This window comes from Scyliorhinus torazame, chromosome 5 (assembly GCF_047496885.1).
Source record: "Scyliorhinus torazame isolate Kashiwa2021f chromosome 5, sScyTor2.1, whole genome shotgun sequence".
Classification (NCBI taxonomy): Eukaryota; Metazoa; Chordata; class Chondrichthyes; order Carcharhiniformes; family Scyliorhinidae; genus Scyliorhinus; species Scyliorhinus torazame.
The window spans coordinates 296,321,210-296,338,897 of NC_092711.1; the positions used below are offsets into that span (position 1 = coordinate 296,321,210).

At 46.0% G+C, this 17,688-nt stretch overlaps 2 protein-coding genes across 2 annotated transcripts in view; one reads left to right on the forward strand and one right to left on the reverse strand.

Moving 5' to 3' along the window:
• The window catches only part of col4a5 (collagen, type IV, alpha 5 (Alport syndrome)), a 314,324-nt gene extending 301,550 nt beyond the window's left edge, over nucleotides 1-12,774 (reverse strand). Inside the window, exon 1 of the mRNA XM_072505790.1 lies at nucleotides 12,404-12,774. Coding sequence (XP_072361891.1) covers nucleotides 12,404-12,547 — 144 coding nt within the window. The 5' untranslated portion in view covers nucleotides 12,548-12,774. The remainder of the gene's footprint in view (nucleotides 1-12,403) is intronic.
• A 175-nt stretch (nucleotides 12,775-12,949) lies between these two features.
• col4a6 (collagen, type IV, alpha 6) overlaps nucleotides 12,950-17,688 on the forward strand; it is a 497,938-nt gene continuing 493,199 nt past the window's right edge. The window contains exons 1-3 of the mRNA XM_072501535.1: nucleotides 12,950-13,256; nucleotides 13,704-13,841; nucleotides 14,044-14,092. Of these exons, the coding sequence (XP_072357636.1) occupies nucleotides 13,831-13,841; nucleotides 14,044-14,092 (60 nt within the window). The 5' untranslated portion in view covers nucleotides 12,950-13,256; nucleotides 13,704-13,830. The remainder of the gene's footprint in view (nucleotides 13,257-13,703; nucleotides 13,842-14,043; nucleotides 14,093-17,688) is intronic.

The window sequence follows — 17,688 nt, forward strand, 5'->3', positions numbered from 1 at the left end:
TCATATTTGGCACCCAATATCAACATTGAGTGCTCACAGGCTGGATGGTCCAGGTCATTAGGGTCTCATATCAACAGCCCAAACTCAATTCAAATGGTGCATTGGACAAGGTGATTCATCAAGGTTTCACCATGTGTTGCTTTCTGGGTTCTTTACAATGTGGCCTAATTAGCAGCAACTCTTAGATATCAAGCATTTTACAGTGGCTTTCGGGTTTTCTTTTTGACAACATATCAAAAATGTATTAAGCCAATATACTAGAATGCAGAACTTGTATAAAATTCAATTCATCATCTGGAGTTGCTACTGGTATCAGTTACCTCTTATGGTCAACCCTTCGACATGCCCTCTTGCAACACAATCCACACTTCAAACGATGAAATCTGTACCATTGACTCATTTTCTCTCTTGGTGAAAGAACATTATGGACTTTCACATACAAACCACAGTGCATTACGAAAATCCTCATGATACAATTCAGCATATTTGCAAAACAAAGGTGGTTGTTGAGAAGAATATCCCACAATATTGCAGGGGAAACATTAGAGCAAAAGAATAAACAGATCATGATGATCAATTTATCCCCATTAGGGGATATATTGCCACAGGGCTAATAAATATACATATACTTCCAATCGCCCTGTATTTATCTCCACTCATTTTATTACAACAGCAAATATAATTTATATAGTACCTTTAATTTGGTAAAATGTCTCAAGGCACATCTTCGGAGCCCTTATTGGACAACATTGAACCCTATAAAGGATATTAGGAGAGTGACCAGAAGTTGGCCAAAGGGGTAGGATTTGGGGAACATCTTTAAAATGTGGAAGCGTAGAGAGACAAATAGTTTTAGGCAGGAATTATCATAGCTTCACACCTTGGCAGCTGAAGGCACAACTGTCAATAGTGAAGTGGTGGAAACAGATAATATGCAATCTGTGAGGAACGCAATATTCGTGAAGGGATGTAGGAGGAGGCGGTTGCAAAGCTAGGCTTGGGGTGAGGCCATGGAAGAATTTTTAACACAGTTCATGAATTCTACATTTAAAGTGTTGCCTGGCCTGGAACACATGCGAGCACAGTGGTGATGAAGAAATAGGATGGTGCAAGTTCGGTTACTGAAAGCAGAATCTTGGATGACCAGAGGTTTACGGACAGTACAAGTTGGAGGTCAGCTTGTTCGGCACTGGAATAGTGAATCAAGGTTTCAGCGTAGCAGATGGACTGAGGCAAGGGTGGAAATAGTCAATGTTATGGAAGTGGAAGTAGACAGTTGTGTTGGGGAGATGTGGTCAGAAGCTCAGCTTATATTCAATTAAAACCATGAAATCAGGAACAATCTTATGCCATTGGTATATGCTTGGCTTTGGATCGATGGCTGAATTATGAGACCCATCTGATTGAAGAGGCTTCTAAATCTCACTGCCTGAGATCATACAAATATATGAATTAGGAGCTGGAGTCGGCCACTCGGCCCCTCGAGCCTGCTCTGTCATTCAACAAAATCATGGCTAATCTGATTGTAACTTCAACCCCTTATTCTTGCCTACCCCCGATAACCTTTCACGCTCTGGTTGATCAAGGATTAACAAATGTTTGGGGTGAAGCGGGTCTTACCTTTTCATCTCAAAGTTTAGGAAGATTGAGATGAAAGGAGCATTTAATCCTAACTCCTACAAACATTTATTTTGTTATAGTCAATTCCTAAACATGCTCAGCAACCCGTTCAGAATGTCTTCACATCGGTATTCATGCTGAGTAAGATCTCCAGATGATCAGCAGGGGAAATGATGCACTATCAGATCTGATCAGAAGAAAAATAGACATGTACGTCAGTCACCATTATCTTTCGAAGCAAAGCAAGATAGGGGCTTGTTTACTTCGAGTCAGGACAAGACCCTTATGGCTCTGTGCATGATAATGCAGACAGAACGCATGGTGGGGGAGGGGTGGCTGGGAGGTCTCGGTTCCCCCTTTGAAGATTTCTGATTTGAGATAAACTATCTTCAATTATGAAGAAAGTCCCAGACTGCACTGAGCACTTCACAACCTCCTCACAAACAAACCTCCAAACTGGCCTGAACGATTAAAACTAATGCAAAACGTTTCTCTATACTTGAACTGAAATCAAGGCAATGAAACCAGATATCAGTACACGGCTATGAAAAATCATCAAATATTTGTATTTCGGTCCCTGACAGAGTAACATCTTAAGAGATTCCCATTTTTATTTCCTACACGTTAATTCAATCAGTACTTTATTTCCAAAAGTTGCTTGCATCGAGGATTTAGTTGCAAACTTGGTCCCACGTCTGCTGCCGTCTTTATTTACTGAGCCATGTTGTCCATTACGTTGGTCACTGGGGATATGGCCAATTAGGAATCCAGATGTGGATAATTGCACTCTGATTAATAAAAGTAAAATGTGTAATTGACACCATTCCTAAGGCGGCACGGTGGCACAGCGGTTTGCACTGCTGCCTATGGCGCTGAGGACCCGGGTTCGATCACGGCCCCTGGTCACTGTCTCCCGCTCTGATTTCTCAGATCACAAGCCTCCGACACTAACCTTGTTTTAGCTCAATGCAAGCTTGAGGAATTCTTCTTTGATTAGGCACTTTCTCGGCTTCTGGACTGAATGTTGAGTTCAATGATTTATTTCTCAGTAACGTTTTTTGTTTTTGCATGGCTGTTGTTGGTGATGATTTTGTTTCTCCCATTTACACCTCCTCCAGACCCGCCTTTTTTTCCTTTTTGCTGTACACCATCATCTCTTTTATCATATAATCTCTCCAGCCTCCTGCTCCGCCCCAGGTATTGCCTCTTCCAGTGTCTCTGAAATTGCTTAGAGCCAATTATCACCCAAACTTTTTCCAGCTCAGGTGAAAGGCCACACACCTAAACAGCAACTCCATTTCTCTCTCCACAGGTACGGCCAGGCTTGCTGAGTAGCTCCAGAATGTTCTGTTTCTATTTTCAGCTTTTTGCATGTTTGGTTGAACATTGACAAGAGCCAAACAACGCGACTCAATTGAATTAAAAATGGCAGACGCGAAGGACAAAATATTCTGGGTCTGTTCGCCGCGGATGCAAATTCCGTAATGGTCATTAACTCTCGCGAGAGGGCCATAGTGAGATCTGTGGCGGGAGAACTCAGTTTGAGATCTTCCCTGCCCCCTACTGGTGGCGTAATCAGGGCGTGGACCTGATGACCATGGATATGAATTGATTAAATATTCAAAAATGGCTTAATGCCGTTTCTCCCGGGGTCATCAGATGTTTCACCCCGCTAGTGTGACGTAACACCGGCAGGGAATCGTTACTGGTTTCCAAAAACAGTGGCTTCCGGCGGAGTGTAGCCCCCGATGGTGAGGGACATGGTCGGGCAGTATCCTGGCACATTCCCATTGGCACTACCATTTGGCAGTGCCAGGGGAATATCCAGTAGGCAGGGCCGCTAGGGAACCCCATGGGCGGGTTCAATGTCCCAATGCTGGTGAGGATTGGGGGAGTTGGATAACCCCAATGCCTGCATGGTGTGTTTCTGTGAAGATGTTGGCCTTCGGTGTTGGAGGGTTGGGAGTGCTACCCTTGTCTGTTGAGGGGGTGTCTTGATGTCGGGAGAGGGAGGGGGCCTTGAACTGCCCTTTGAGATCAGGGCACACTTTTTAAATGGCGCACCGATCTCTGTGTAGCCGGGCTTGTCGGCTCTAAAAGTGACGGCGTAAAGTGTCAGAAGATCTGGAGTGAAAACATGGCTATTTCTGGGGAGAAACACGCAGTTTTCAGTCAGCACATGACACTTTGCCAATTGTTTGGAAAATTGCGCCCTAAGGGTGGTATTTTCCAGCCATACCTGCTGGCAGGGTATTCCGGTCACACCTAAGGCGAAACCCCCGCTGCGGGTTCCCCGGTAGTGGGACGGGAGGGCCACATAAAATGCCATAGTCATCGCCGGGACGGATGATTCCGCTGGCAGCCATTAGCATGGCTCCTCCGTCACGGGAAAACACGTGGGGTGGCCACAAAATCCTGCACTAAAATACAGCATGCGGCAATGATCAAAAGCAACAACCACTTACAGCGCTTTTAATGCAGCAAAACATCCTAAAACATTTCACAAGAGTACTCTCGACTAAAATTGGACACTAATCACAGAGGTTAGGTGACCAAAGTTTGACAAAAAGGTAGGTTTTAAGGAGTGCTGTAAAGGAGGAGTAGATATAAAGAGGTTTATGGATATCGTTCCAGAGTTTAGGGCCTGAGGAGCTGAAGGCACGACTAACAAAGGTGAAGTGAGGGAAACTGGGAATGTGCAAGCGATCATAAATGGAGTCAGATCAACAGTTTTGTTAGTTTTATTTCCTCGCCCTGTTAAACACAGTCAGGCAAGTTTTCTTTGATTAGGTCTTCAACATGTAAGCTTTTGTTTGTTTGATTTCGCCTAGTTTTTATCCGATTTTCGCCAAGGGGGCCACGTGCACGCTCGCACATACTTGCACACGCATCTCTAATTGCCAACCTTGAGGGCAGACAACTGACGTGTCTTCAACCATTGGGCAAGTTGCACTCGGTTTTCTTTGGTCTCTGCAGGTTAATTTGCTTCTGCTCAGCACAGCCCTTGATTTTAACTTGAATCCCTGAGGTTTGAACCTTTAGCCATGATGAATAATGTTCCTAGATCGACTCTGCCAATTCTTATTCATAATTCCAGAACACTTCAAGTGGTTCAACTCAAAGCCTCCCCACTCACGCTTAAAGAAAACTAGCCCAACTTCCTTCACCTTTCCTTATAACTTACGATCCCTGTTTTAAAAATAAATATAGAGAGCGAGATTCTCCGACCCCCCGCCGCCCGGTTGGCGGGCCCCTCCGCGCGATTCTCCGGCCCGGATGGGCCGAAGTCCCGCCGCTAAAATGCCTGTCCCAACGGCGTAGATTAAACCACCTACCTTACCGGCGGGCCAAGGCGGCGCGGGCGGGCTCCGGGGTCCTGGGGGGGGGGCCACGGGGCGATCTGACCCAGGGGGGTGCCCCCACGGTGGCCTGGCCCGAGATCGGGGCCGACCGATCCGCGGGCGGGCCTGTGCCGTGGGGGCACTCTTTTCCTTCCGCCTTCGCCACGGTCTCCACCATGGCGGAGGCGGAAGAGACTCCCTCCAATGCGCGGGAATGCCGTCAGCGGCCGCTAACGCTCCCGCGCATGCGCCGCACGGAGATGTCATTTCCGTGCCAGCTGGCGGGGCACCAAAGGCCACCAAAGGCGGAAATTCGTCCGGCGCCATCCTAGCCCCTTAAGGTTGGGGCTCGGCCCCCCAAGATGCGGAGCATTCCGCACCTTTGGGGCGGTGCGATGCCTGACTGATTTGCGCCGTTTTGGGCGCCAGTCGGCGGACATCGCGCCGTTTCCGGAGAATTTCGCCCAGAGTACCCAATTGTTCTTTTTCCAAATAATGGGCAATTTAGCGTGGCTAATTCACCTACTCTGCACATCTTTTTGGGTTGTGGAGGTGAGACCCACTCAGGCACGGGGAGAATGTGCAAACTTCACACGGCAGTGACCCGAGGCTGATATGGAACCCGGGTCCTCGGCGCCATCAGGCAGCAGTGCTAACCACTGTGCCACCGTGCTGCCCAACTTATGATTACTGGTGCCTAGAATCATTTACGTTATCCACTTCTCTATCCCTTGAAGGCCAATAGCATTCCTTTCCAATAACTGGGACTACACATGGCAATTAGAGTAACTATGTACTGGGTCGTAAACTGCCCAGACCAGCCAATTAATGGACCGATGCACTCTTGAAATGTTTAAACAATATTTCATTAAGCAAAGCCTGAAATGAAAGATCTGCCTGCCACATCCCTTGCATATTAAAAAAGGTCAAGTACACCATCAGCCAGAACAGTAATAACTCAGAGGGCTGAATCAAATAATTATGTTGCTGAAGTATCCAGGTTGAATTTTAGAAACTGTTAGATTCAAATGATGAAACCAATGTATTTTCTGTCCCATTCACAGTTAACAGGCCACAATTAAACAAATTAGTGCATTTAAACAAAAAAATATGCATTGTATGCTCATTTCCAAAATGCAGTGATGTAACAAATAATTCGCAATATTTTTCCAATGGGGCATCAAAACATCAATTCATTAGAGGGGTGAAATAGGCTTAATGTTCCCAATGCTTTAGCATTTATGTTTCCAACTCCACATCACATAGGACTGAAAGACGTTGGGTCCAATCCCCCCAGACTATGCCCAGTTAGCTGATCTTAGTGGTTGATTATTACGTTGGGCCTTGCTGTACCTTGGTGGTTGGGGGGGGGGAGGTGGGTGGATAGAAGAACAGCTTGTGTTCTTGCACATTATCAAATGTTCTGTGCTGAACAACGTTTGTGTGTACGTGTAGGTTGGTTACTGACGGGTTTGGTGGTACGCGGGCATTTAATTAGGCAAAAGAGTGACGGGTTTGAAAAGCACACCCTTTTGGGGTTGCTGAGGGGCAGCTGGTTGCACGGGCGGGTGGGAGTTTCATTCAAGGACACTGGGCGCGATCTAACCAAAATAAAACAGGGTGCCGTTCTGGCTGGGATAGCGGGGTCGTTTCAGTGCTTTTAACGGCAGGAATGTCCCCGTCATCTACTGACACTCTGCCATGTTTTCGTGCCAAGGCGGGGAACGCCCCGCCGAGGTCGCAATTAGCTGCATTACCTGCACTGAGGAGCTCCGACAAGCTGAGCTCCTTAGTGCAGGAAGAGATTGGGGTGCCATCTCACGATCCCCGATGAAACCCCTGGACACACCTCAATGCCCCAACACACCTGTCAGTGGGTCCCCAGGCCCCAGCACATACAGGCAAGGCACCTCTGGGCACAATCTCTGGCATGAGCACAATGTCAGTTTGCCACTGCCAGCCTGATAGTGCCCCTGGCAGGGCCAGACTGGCACCCAGGTGGCACAGCCAGGGTGCCCAGATGGTGCAGGCAGGGTGCCAGGCTGGCAGTGCCAAGATGTCTGGATGGCACCAGCCAGGGATCGCCTGGGAGACGGCCAAGTACAGTTCCGACGGTTCCCCATTTGTTGGGACCAGTACTGAATGGTGCCTGGCTGGGGTCACCTCAGCGAGGTCGTTAGCTGCTGTTCGATCTGGCGAAGGCAGAGGTAAGTTAGCTTCTAAGCCGACTTCACATTGCAAGCCTGGCACCTAGGTGGCACGACCAGGGTGCCCAGGTGGCACTGCACAATGGGCGGGATCCAGATTGCGACATCTTGCGAGATCTGGTTAGATCCCGTGAGGCGTAACGGCTGTTGGGAAGCCCGGGGAAGGCCTCTCTCAGCATCAGTCGGCCGAGTCACCTCCCCATTCGGGTGCAACTTGGCCAGTAGATCGCGCCCACTGAGTGTCTGATCTAGGGTGGCCCACTGAACGCCACCCCCTACCCTTGCTGTTCGTCCCCTCCCCTAAGTTTCAACCCGCTGTTCCCCTCCCAGGATCCCAGGTGTGTTTGGACCCACAGCAATATTCGGCCTCAGCTGGGTGCAGTAACAGCAGAAGCTGTCTGATTGGCCGACAGTACAGCGGGAAGCCATTCAGCCCATTGAGTCTGCACTGAACCTCGGAAGGAGCACCCTACCTAGGCCCACTCCCCCACCCTATCCCCGTAACACCAGCTAACCTTTGGACACTAAGGAGCAATTTAGCATGGCCAATGATCCTAACGTACACATCGTTGGACTGTGGGAGGAAATGGGAGCACCCGGAGGAAACCCACACAGACACGGGAGAATGTGCAAACTCCACACAGTCACCCAATTCAACCCGAGTCCATGGTGCTGTGAGGCAGCAGTGCCAACTACTGTCCCACCATGCCGCCCAGTAGTCACGTAACCATATCCCAATAAGAGTTAATGGCATCTGGAAAGGGAGAAAACTAAATGCGCAATATTTTTGTTTTATGGTATTTGAGAAGGCAATGGGTACTCAATAAGCATATTAATCAATATTACCTTCACATTGGATTGACATTGGTCAGTCATCCAGTAGAGTTCCAGCAGGGAAACAGTTGTATTATGGATGATGGATATATATGAAGAAAACACAAATCTAGGTTAGCTCTGAATGTGGTTTTGGGAAGATTATAGAATTGTTATTAGAATTGTGAGATGTAATAGTGCACATGCAAACTTTTAGCACTAATAATTGGAGACAATCAACCAATTCTAAAAATGTATGGATGGGATTTCACGCTCCTCCCCCTCAGTATATTTTGCCACGGCAAAGGCGACCCACCATTGGCTGTAGTTGTGATCTTCCAGTCCTGCCATTGTCAACGGGTTTTCCTGTTGCTCGTTCTCTCTCCCGCGACAGGTGGGGCGATCCCGCCGGTGGAAACAGTCGAAAGGTTTGCGCCTATATCATTGTCCTTTCAAAGTTGGGTCTTAGCTGAGGAGAACTTTTCAAGATTTTGCATCTACGTGCTTCTTCTTCTGATGATGGTCACTACCAACTTCCTCAATCCCTCCACAGCCTCTGCTGATATCAAAACAAAACTTCCTCTAATTAAACACGAGGAAGACATAAGCCATTCTCTTTGGTCCCCACCACAAACTTTGTTCCCAACCACCAATTCCATTCCTTGCCTTGTCAAGTTTCATCAGATTGTTTGCAGCCTCGGCATCTGATCCCACTGGGAGCTGAGCTACCGACCACTTACCCTCTCCCATCACAGAAGCTGCTTAATTTCAACATTATAATATTGCCCATCTCTAACCCTACCTCAGCTCACGTGTTGCTGAAATCCTCAGCTGCCTGGATCTTAACTCGTAACTAGTCCCGTTCACCAATTCACCCTTGTGTTCACTGACATCCCAGTCCTCCAATACAACAAAGTTACATTTCACCCCTCCCTCTATCGGTGGTTTCCTACAGCTCTCCGAGAACTCTGAATTCCTCTAACTCTGGCCTCTTGTTCACCCCTCTCCTTACGTTCCACAAGTGGCAGCTGTACCTTCAGTTGCCTGGAACCTATGCTGTGAAATCTCTTCCCCACACCTCCTTGCATGTCTACAAAGAAAAAAGACTTGCATTTATATAGTGCCTTTCATGGCCTCAAGATAATCCCAAAGTGCTTAACAGCTATTGAAGTACCTCTGAAGTCTAGCGACTGTTGTTATGTAGGAAACACAGCAGCTTATTTCTACACACAAGCTTCTGTAAAAAGCAATATTATGCGACCAGATCGCTTGTTTTTTTGTGATGATGAGCCAGGACTCCAGGGATAACTCCCCTGTTCTTCAAAATGATGCCACAGGATCATCTGAATCTACCTGATAAGGGAGATGGATCCTCGATTTAACCTCATCTGAGAGACATTGCCTCCAACAGTGCAACAGTCCTTTACAATTACATTGCAGTGCCGACGAGACTTTCTGTGCTCAAGTCCTGGAGGGGAAATTGAACCCATGCCCTTTTAACTCATGAGTGAGTGAGCTACCCGCTGAGCTGGCACCCCAAAACGTCTGACAGTCCACCGCACTTTCCTCCATTAAAATGCTACGTAAAAATCTATCTGATCAAGCATTTGGTCACACACCTCAATGTCATTTTCTTTGGTTTGGTGCCAGGTTTTTTTTTGTCTGGGTACGCTCTCTTGAAATGCCTCAGAACATTTTACGCGCTTTACAAATGCAGGTTCTTGTTCTTGGATAATGCTAATTTGAAGTACCCGTGATTACAGGTCTGTTACTCCTGGTGTTAGTGGCGAGAACCATTTCAGGCAATGAATTAAGAGCATCATGCAAGATGAGCATTACGCAACTTTAATGTGCATTGATTTAAGTGTGATTGTTCCCACAATGTACTGTAACAATACCATAAGTAGGTCAAATAGACTCTTTAACAGCCACAGGTCCCCTTCTCTGCAAACACCAATAACTAAAGCGCTCGTCTCAAATGGACTATTTTTCTTCTTTCCCCCCTCGTTCCTCCACAATCCAAACTGCCAACTTAACTACTTTAAAATAGTCCCACAAGTGACTTCTGAACGATTGCAACCCTGTAGCAAAAATTGAAAGATAACCTCAAGGAGCTAGGAGTTCAGATAGAAAGAACACACAGATATGTAATGGAAACGAGTTAAAAGGACCCCCCAAAAGCCTTAACTCTTAGTTATCACCTTCTTAGCTGGTGGGAACTTCTCCCCGCACCCCAGCAGCCCCCCCCCCCCCCCAACCCCACCCTCTCCAGCCCCATTCTGAAACAAAGTGGTTGAAGTGCATAACCAATCGGCATCAATTGCATTTATCGGAAAGGAAAAAAATATAACACATCGACACAAAGACTGATTTCACTGTGTTGAATTGAGAGCATTTTCACTGCATTGTCCCCAGCCATGTAAGCTGACATTAAAAAGGAAAGCTTAGCAGCACCCAGCACTGACAAGCTTACTGATGCACGATTTAAACACACTGTCAATTCGTTACACGTTTTAAATCGAGACGAAAACCTCCAATTCCAACCCAGCAACCAAGATACAAACAGTCCTATTGGTTAGCACAGATGAAATTGAACGGCGAGCTGGTTGATGTCAGGGTTCTTTCATGCTTTACCTGTGCGGGCAAAACACCCCAATGTTAAAAAAGGGCTCCATTTATCACTTTTAATATTCTAGCCAATGTTATGTTCACGAAAGGCAGTGCTGAGCTCTGGGGGACTGTGATAGGATTGAAAATACTGCAGATGGATCAAAGGACAGTGGCAAGGGTGACATGGTCAGATTCCAAATGTGCGCTGGTGACACCCAGTTCCCTCTCTCCATCACCACTCTCAGCCTCTCTGCTGTCTCTAAATGGCCCCTCTGCTGACTTTACATTGTCAGGTGGCTTGTCTGACATCCCGTGCTGAATAAGCATAAACTTTCTCAAATAATGGGGAAGCTGAAGTCATTGTCTCCAGTGCCGGCTACAAGCACCGTTTCTCAGCCATTGACCTCAGCTCTCTCCCCTAGCAACTGCCTGGGGCTGAGCCACTGCTTTCAGCAATAGTGTCCTTTCTGGGTCCAGGATAAGCTCTGCACTACTGTATCAGTAAGAACGCCTATTTCTACTTTCTTAATGCCATCCGACTCTGGGTTTGACTATTCCAATGCACTGCAAGCTGGCCTTCCACATACTAGTATCAGTAATCCTGAAAACACTTTGCTACCCATGTCCCACACTTGCATCAAATTCCAGTCACCCTTTACCCCCATACGTTGTCAATCAATGCTGGAATTTTAAAATTCTCTTCTTGTTTGCAAATCCCTCCAGGGCCTCGCCCATCCCCATCTCTGTAACCTCCTCCAGCCGCACAACTCTCCGAGGTTTCTATGCTGCCCCAAACCTACACTCTTGAGCATCCCCCATCTGAAGTGCTCCATCATTGGTGACTGTGCCTCCAGCTGCCAAGGGCGCTCCAGGCGCCGAGCTTCCTCACTAAATCTTGCCACTTCTCCATCCCTCCTCTAAAATGTCCCTTCAAAGCTAACCTCTAGGATCAAAACTTTGGCCATCTGTCCGAGCATCTCCTCGTGTGGTGCTCAGCGTCAGATCGTGTTTGGGGTAACAATTCCCGCTGAATGGCCCTGGGTGGTTTTTTTGTAACCACATTGCAGGGGCGCTATATAAATGCACGTCTTCGGTGTTCTTTTACTGACAAGGGGCAAATATTTCGCCCACATAGACTTCGATGGGAAGGGGGCACACCGGGCAGAGGCGGGACCAGTGAGGAAACATAAGGGGGGCAACCTTTTGGCAATCCGTACCTTACTGGGAATAACACAATTATTTGTGACAAAGCGACGGGAGTAACGCTGACAAAACGCAGAGGTTAAATTCCTCCTTAACTCTGTCTCCCTTCCCCAACACACTCTACTGGGAAGGCACCGATGATAAGTTTTGGAGGAAAATTCACAAAGCAGAACTTTAAAAGGGGTGAATGTCCGTTTCTCTGGGCCGACTGATAATGCAGGTAGCTAGATCATATCCACCTTTACAAGTCAGTACAAGTAGATAGGCAACTTGAAAGTTCTTCAGAGAATGCCAGACCCATCTCTAATTAGCTGCATTTCACTTGCAGAGAGACAAAACCATTGCTAACTCCCCTGTCAATGCCGCTCTCGCATTCTAAAAAAACCGACCAACAGAAATAGCGAGCTCAAATCTGCCAGCTCTAGTTATTTATAAATGTTAAACTACTTTTCTAACCCACCCCACACACCCACAGCCCGGCGCATTCTGCTGCTCCCCTGCGCTGGAAATCTCACAGGCACTGATTCGGAATTTGAACACCAGCAAAGAACCCCAGGAAAAAGAAACAGGACTCTCCTGAAAAGGTGTTAAAATGCAGTAAGCACTCACCGCTGCCTCGGAGTCCTGCACCAGAACCTGGAGCACCGACAGCAACAAGAAGATCCGAGCAGCCACTTGGTCGAAGGTGAACTTTGCAAGCTTCATTTCCCTGCTTCTCGACTTGGCGCTGATCAACTGACCGCAATTGCACATCCACACATATTCTGTTCGGAAATAGAGGGAGGGAGGGAGGGGAAGAGGGAGAGAGAGAGAAACGGGATAACACTCTTTAAAGAGAGGGCAGGGGAGAAATTCGATGAGAAAGTGCGGCTGTACCCGGTGTGTGTGTGTAAGAGAGGGTGCAATAATAAGCAGCTACAATCAGCCACCCTCTCTCTCTCTCTCACACACACTCACTCACTCACTCTCACCCCTCTATCTGCAGCCTGCACACACTCCTCGCTTTTCCTCTGATCTCCACAATCCAGTCAGAACTACTTCCTACAAACTGTACCACTTCGCAAGGGAGGAGGGGGAGAGAAAAGGAAGAGCTTCAACCTGATGTGCTGAAAGTTGGATGGGAGGGGGGAGTGGGTGGCGGGGGGGGGAGTGGAGAGTGATACATCAAATCACCTCCAAAAGGCGAATGGGAATTGACGCCCCGCCCCCCGCCACACTGTCCCCTTCATCTTCCAGCTCTATTGTTTCCTTTTGGCAAAACTTGCTACTTTTTTTTTAAAAGAGAAGGGGGGGGGGGGGGAGTGGAAAGTTTGGCAAACTCTCTTTGAGGGACTATTTTACTTTAAACGGGTATGTCAAAGAGTTTGCAACTGGCGTCCGCAATGGATTGAAAGAAGTTGCTGGACGCTCTGGCTGGATTGAGGGGGAAAGATTTCCTTGCCAGTGACAAAAGGAGTGAAGTGTGAGTAGAAATGTTTTCATTTATTGCAGCAGCGCTTCTTCAGATGCACGGAGCGCTCTACCAGTCTGCTGAGTGCACTTGTGTCCTTTTTTGTGTGTGTGTATGATGGATTCTTAATCGGGTTGGATGGGGAGGGGGGCTTGATTTTGAGTAGGGTTTGCTTTGCAAAAGTTTGGAGCGACTCTGGAAACTCCGCCCTCCTTCCCCCTCGCACCTATCCCCAGCTTGCATGCATTGCACTGAGGGAGTAGGGCGAAATAGGGCTGGAGAGAGTTGTGTTAGCCTTTCTCCAACTCGCCAATTCGCCTGCACCTTGTCTTTTCTTGTAGTCACAAGGTAGTGTGTGTATCCTTTAACACAACGGTTGCTTTCTTGTTGCTCCATTGTCTTGCATTTCAAACGTTCTCACTCCCCTCTCTCTCTCCCCCTCTTGCCCCCTCTCCGAAGTCGGTGAGGCAGAATCGTAATCTTTCAATGACCGCAACGACACAGCTCGACCGCTTAAAGGAGATCAAAGAACGTCTCTGAAATTCCCCGGTCCGCCGCCACTTGGGGTGAAACAAATCCACTCGAGATGGGCGATTGGTAAGTGAGAAGAAGTCCCCAGCTTCGGAGCAGGCTTTGTGCAAGATTTTAACATAAAGGCTGTGTAACAGGGCAGCCAGCAGTAAACGCGCGACCTCACTTGTAACTTTTATACAGGGTAACTCTTTGCCTGTTCTTGATGCACCTTCTGGCGGTGCGGGATGGAGTTTTCAATACCTTTCTTTTTTGACTTTTGTTTCAGGATTCTGCTGATGGTCGTGGGCTCTTTGGCCGCTGATCTTGTCCAAACGGTGAGTGTCTAAGGGGGCGGGATAATGTGTATTTGTGTCAATTATTCCACTGCACATTGCTCTTCTTTCTGCATTCGGGGGCCGGGGTGATGCGCGTGCTTGCAGACATGTCAAGGTTTCTATTTCTTTTTAAAGTTGGTGTAATTTGAGTTTTAAAGGGTGTGTGATTGTTGGTGCTATTTATATTCGTGAGCAACTCTCAAATGCTTACCCCACAGCAACCAGCCAGTAATAGGCCATTCTTAATTGTGGTCAGAAGTTCGAGTGTTTTGGTTTCAAGATTTAAAACAGTAAGCGAAGATCAAAATAAAACGAAATAAGCAGAATTTTCAATGTGTCTTTTTGAAAAAATGGTTGCATGTTAAACGTGAATTGTGTACCTCAGCATCATGGTGCTGACTAAAAAACTGATCAGAGGTACTAAATGATTTTGCTCTTTAAGCCTGTTATGGTTCTTATTCGAGATTGTCACTTGATTTGACCCTCTGTAGCAATATGGGCTAAGGTGTTCAATGCAAAACGCTTCAAGATTTAGCTGTATATTGAGCCAGCCACAGATTGAGCTCAACACCAAGTTAGTTACTCAGTTGCTGAAATATACATTATTAAAATATGCTTGTGTTCGAAGAGTCCTGATTGTTTTGGGCAGTGAGAGGTACAATTCTCTCCCCCCAAAATAAATAATCCTAATGTGTTGAGTGGTATCTAACCTGTAAGTATGACTTGGGGACATATGTGTGCTCTCCGAAATACATCCTCCCCGGGCTGGCATTGTATGTTTCTTGTGAGCAATTGATGGAACTCTGTTTTGAGGAAGCACTAGTATTGCCCAGTAGTGCATGCAATCATTAATTGGGACAAAAACATCACCACAACCGCCAACCATGTAGGTATCACTTTCCCACTGAAACATAAATTGCTTGTGGAAACCAGGATAAATGAATACAAAATTGAACACATAAAATACTGTGCACGTGTTTGTCATGACCAGGTCAACACACTCAGTTTTCTGCGTCAGTTACAGGTATATGACCCCTGAGTGACATCCCCTCTCCATAAAGCAGGGTGCTATGCCAATGGTAGCATACTGGCACTGAAACCTGTTTAGATCAGAATGCTCAACATAGACCAGGGATAGAACCTGGATCTGCTCAGGATGGCTCAGTTCAACATCGAGCAATGCTTTAAGCTACCAGGAGCCTTGTAAACCATTATGACGTGCCATCATTTGTGATTAATGCATCCTCCCAACGGTAAAACATCAGTCCATGATGTGCATTGACTGCAAAATTATTTCTTAGAATATGTTTGTCATGAAAATGGACTGTCGAAGTAGCCATTCTTTTCCATCAATTCACTAATTGATGGGTCGAGTGGAGTGGAAACCAGTAAATCTTTAACATCGAAACTTTAAAAGATGGTGGAAAGCTGTTTTCCTTTTTCTTCCCTTCTTTCCTGATTTTGCTGAGGTACTTACATGAGCACCAACAGCCATTGAGAACTTTTCCCGAATGACCGATGTTGGGCTGAGATTCTAGGTGATGAATGGTGCCAGCCGATTAGTCGATCGGATATTGTTTCCAGTAGGGTCACTGGGTAGCCATCAGGTGTAATGGGCATGATGCCTGATTTATACCCAATTAGCTGAAGATTATCAGAGCCAGTTGTTACCACCCAACCAACATCTTGAATAAGATGAGCTAGTTTCAGATAGACTGGACAATTGCGGTTTTGACTTTACTGGTCAGCCTGGCTCAGTCCAATATTAGGAAGTCCATTTATACATAAAGGTGGGCTTCATATACTGGTATTTATTTATGATCAATTTTTCTGTGTAAATATCCATTTGTTAAGAATTTGCATGAATGTAGGAAAAAACTTATGCCTGAAATTTGCATATTTTGTTACTATGTATATTGGTCCATTAAAGACATTATTGTATTACTTAACATGCACTTACATGGGTCTCACTTCTCTGAATAAACCAAATGTGCCACTTGTGAGATAATACAAATAAAAGAACAGTTTTACAAGCTGATTATAGCTTATCTAGAAGAAAAATGTTGCTGCTGTGAAAGGTATTTGACATGTACAATACTTTTGAATTGAGATAGTGTGTGTGTATTTGGATAACCTTGCACATATCAGGCCTGTAAAATAAAAGACCTTTTGTATTTCTACAAAGGTTATTTGAGGGCAAATAAGCAGTTTTGTTGTCACATATCCATAATTATTCACAATACACTTTAAAAAATAATTTTCCCATATGTGTTCCCTCAGTGTTAGCAGTGAGTCCAGTTCCGAATTTACAGCTTAAAACAGTCTATTCCACCCAATGCATCTATGACACTATTTAATCTTCACACGAGCTTCCTCCGACCCTTCTTCATCTGTCTGCATATTCTTCTACTTCTTTCTCCCTCATGTCAAAGACAACAAAGAAAAGTACAGCACATGAACAGGCCCTTTAGAACATAGAACATAGAAAAATACAGCACAGAACAGGCCCTTCGGCCCACGATGTTGTGCCGAACCTTTGTCCTAGATTAATCATAGATTATTATTGAATTTACAGCCCTCCAAGTCTGCGTCAACAAGACTGCCCATCTAACTTAAAATCTTCTGTAATTCCGGGGTCCGTATCCCTCCATTCCCATCCTATTCATGTATTTGTCAAGACTCCCCTTAAACGTCACTATTATACCTGCTTCCACCCACCTCCTCCAGCAGCGAGTTCCAGGCACCCACTACCCTCTGTGTAAAAAAACTTCCCTCACACATCTCTAAATTTTGCCCCTCACAACTTAAATCTATGTCCCCTATTAATTGACCCTTCCACCCTGGGAAAAGCTTCTGACTATCCACTCTGTCCATGCCCCTCATAATTTTATAGACTTCTATCTGGTCGCCCCTCAACCTCCATAGTTCCAGTGAGATCAAACCGAGTTTATCCAACCTCTCCTCATAGCGAATGCCCTCCAGACCAGGCAACACCCTGGTAAACCTCTAGTGTGACAACCAGAATTGAACAATATATTCCAAGTGTGGCCTAACTAAGAATTTATAAAGCTGCAGCTGACTAACCAATTTTTATACTCAATAACCCGGCTAATGAAGACAAGCATGCTGTATGCCTTCTTGACTACTTTCTCCAACTGCATTGCCACTTTCAGTGACCTGTTGACTTGTACAGCCAGATCCCTCTGCCTGTCAATACTCTTAAGGGTTCTGCCAATACTCTTCAGGGTCTACCAATATTCTTAAGGGTACTGTCAATACTCTTAAGGGTCCTTACTTAGTTTCTCCTTAACTAATCTCCTGTTACTCACCTTAAACACTCCATGAAATAGGAAGATTCACATTCTCACCAGCATCTGGGTGAAGAAACCTTTTCTGAATTCCCTGTTTGATTTATTGGTGACTGCCTTATTTTATGTGAATATCACATATAATATTGGCCCAGCTTATCACAAACAACAAAAGGTTTCACACAACTACATAATATATATTTCAAATTTAATCTGAAAACAATTCAAAGATAATCTTCTCATTTCTAGATTAATATGACAGTCCCTTATTCCTCCTCTATGAACACA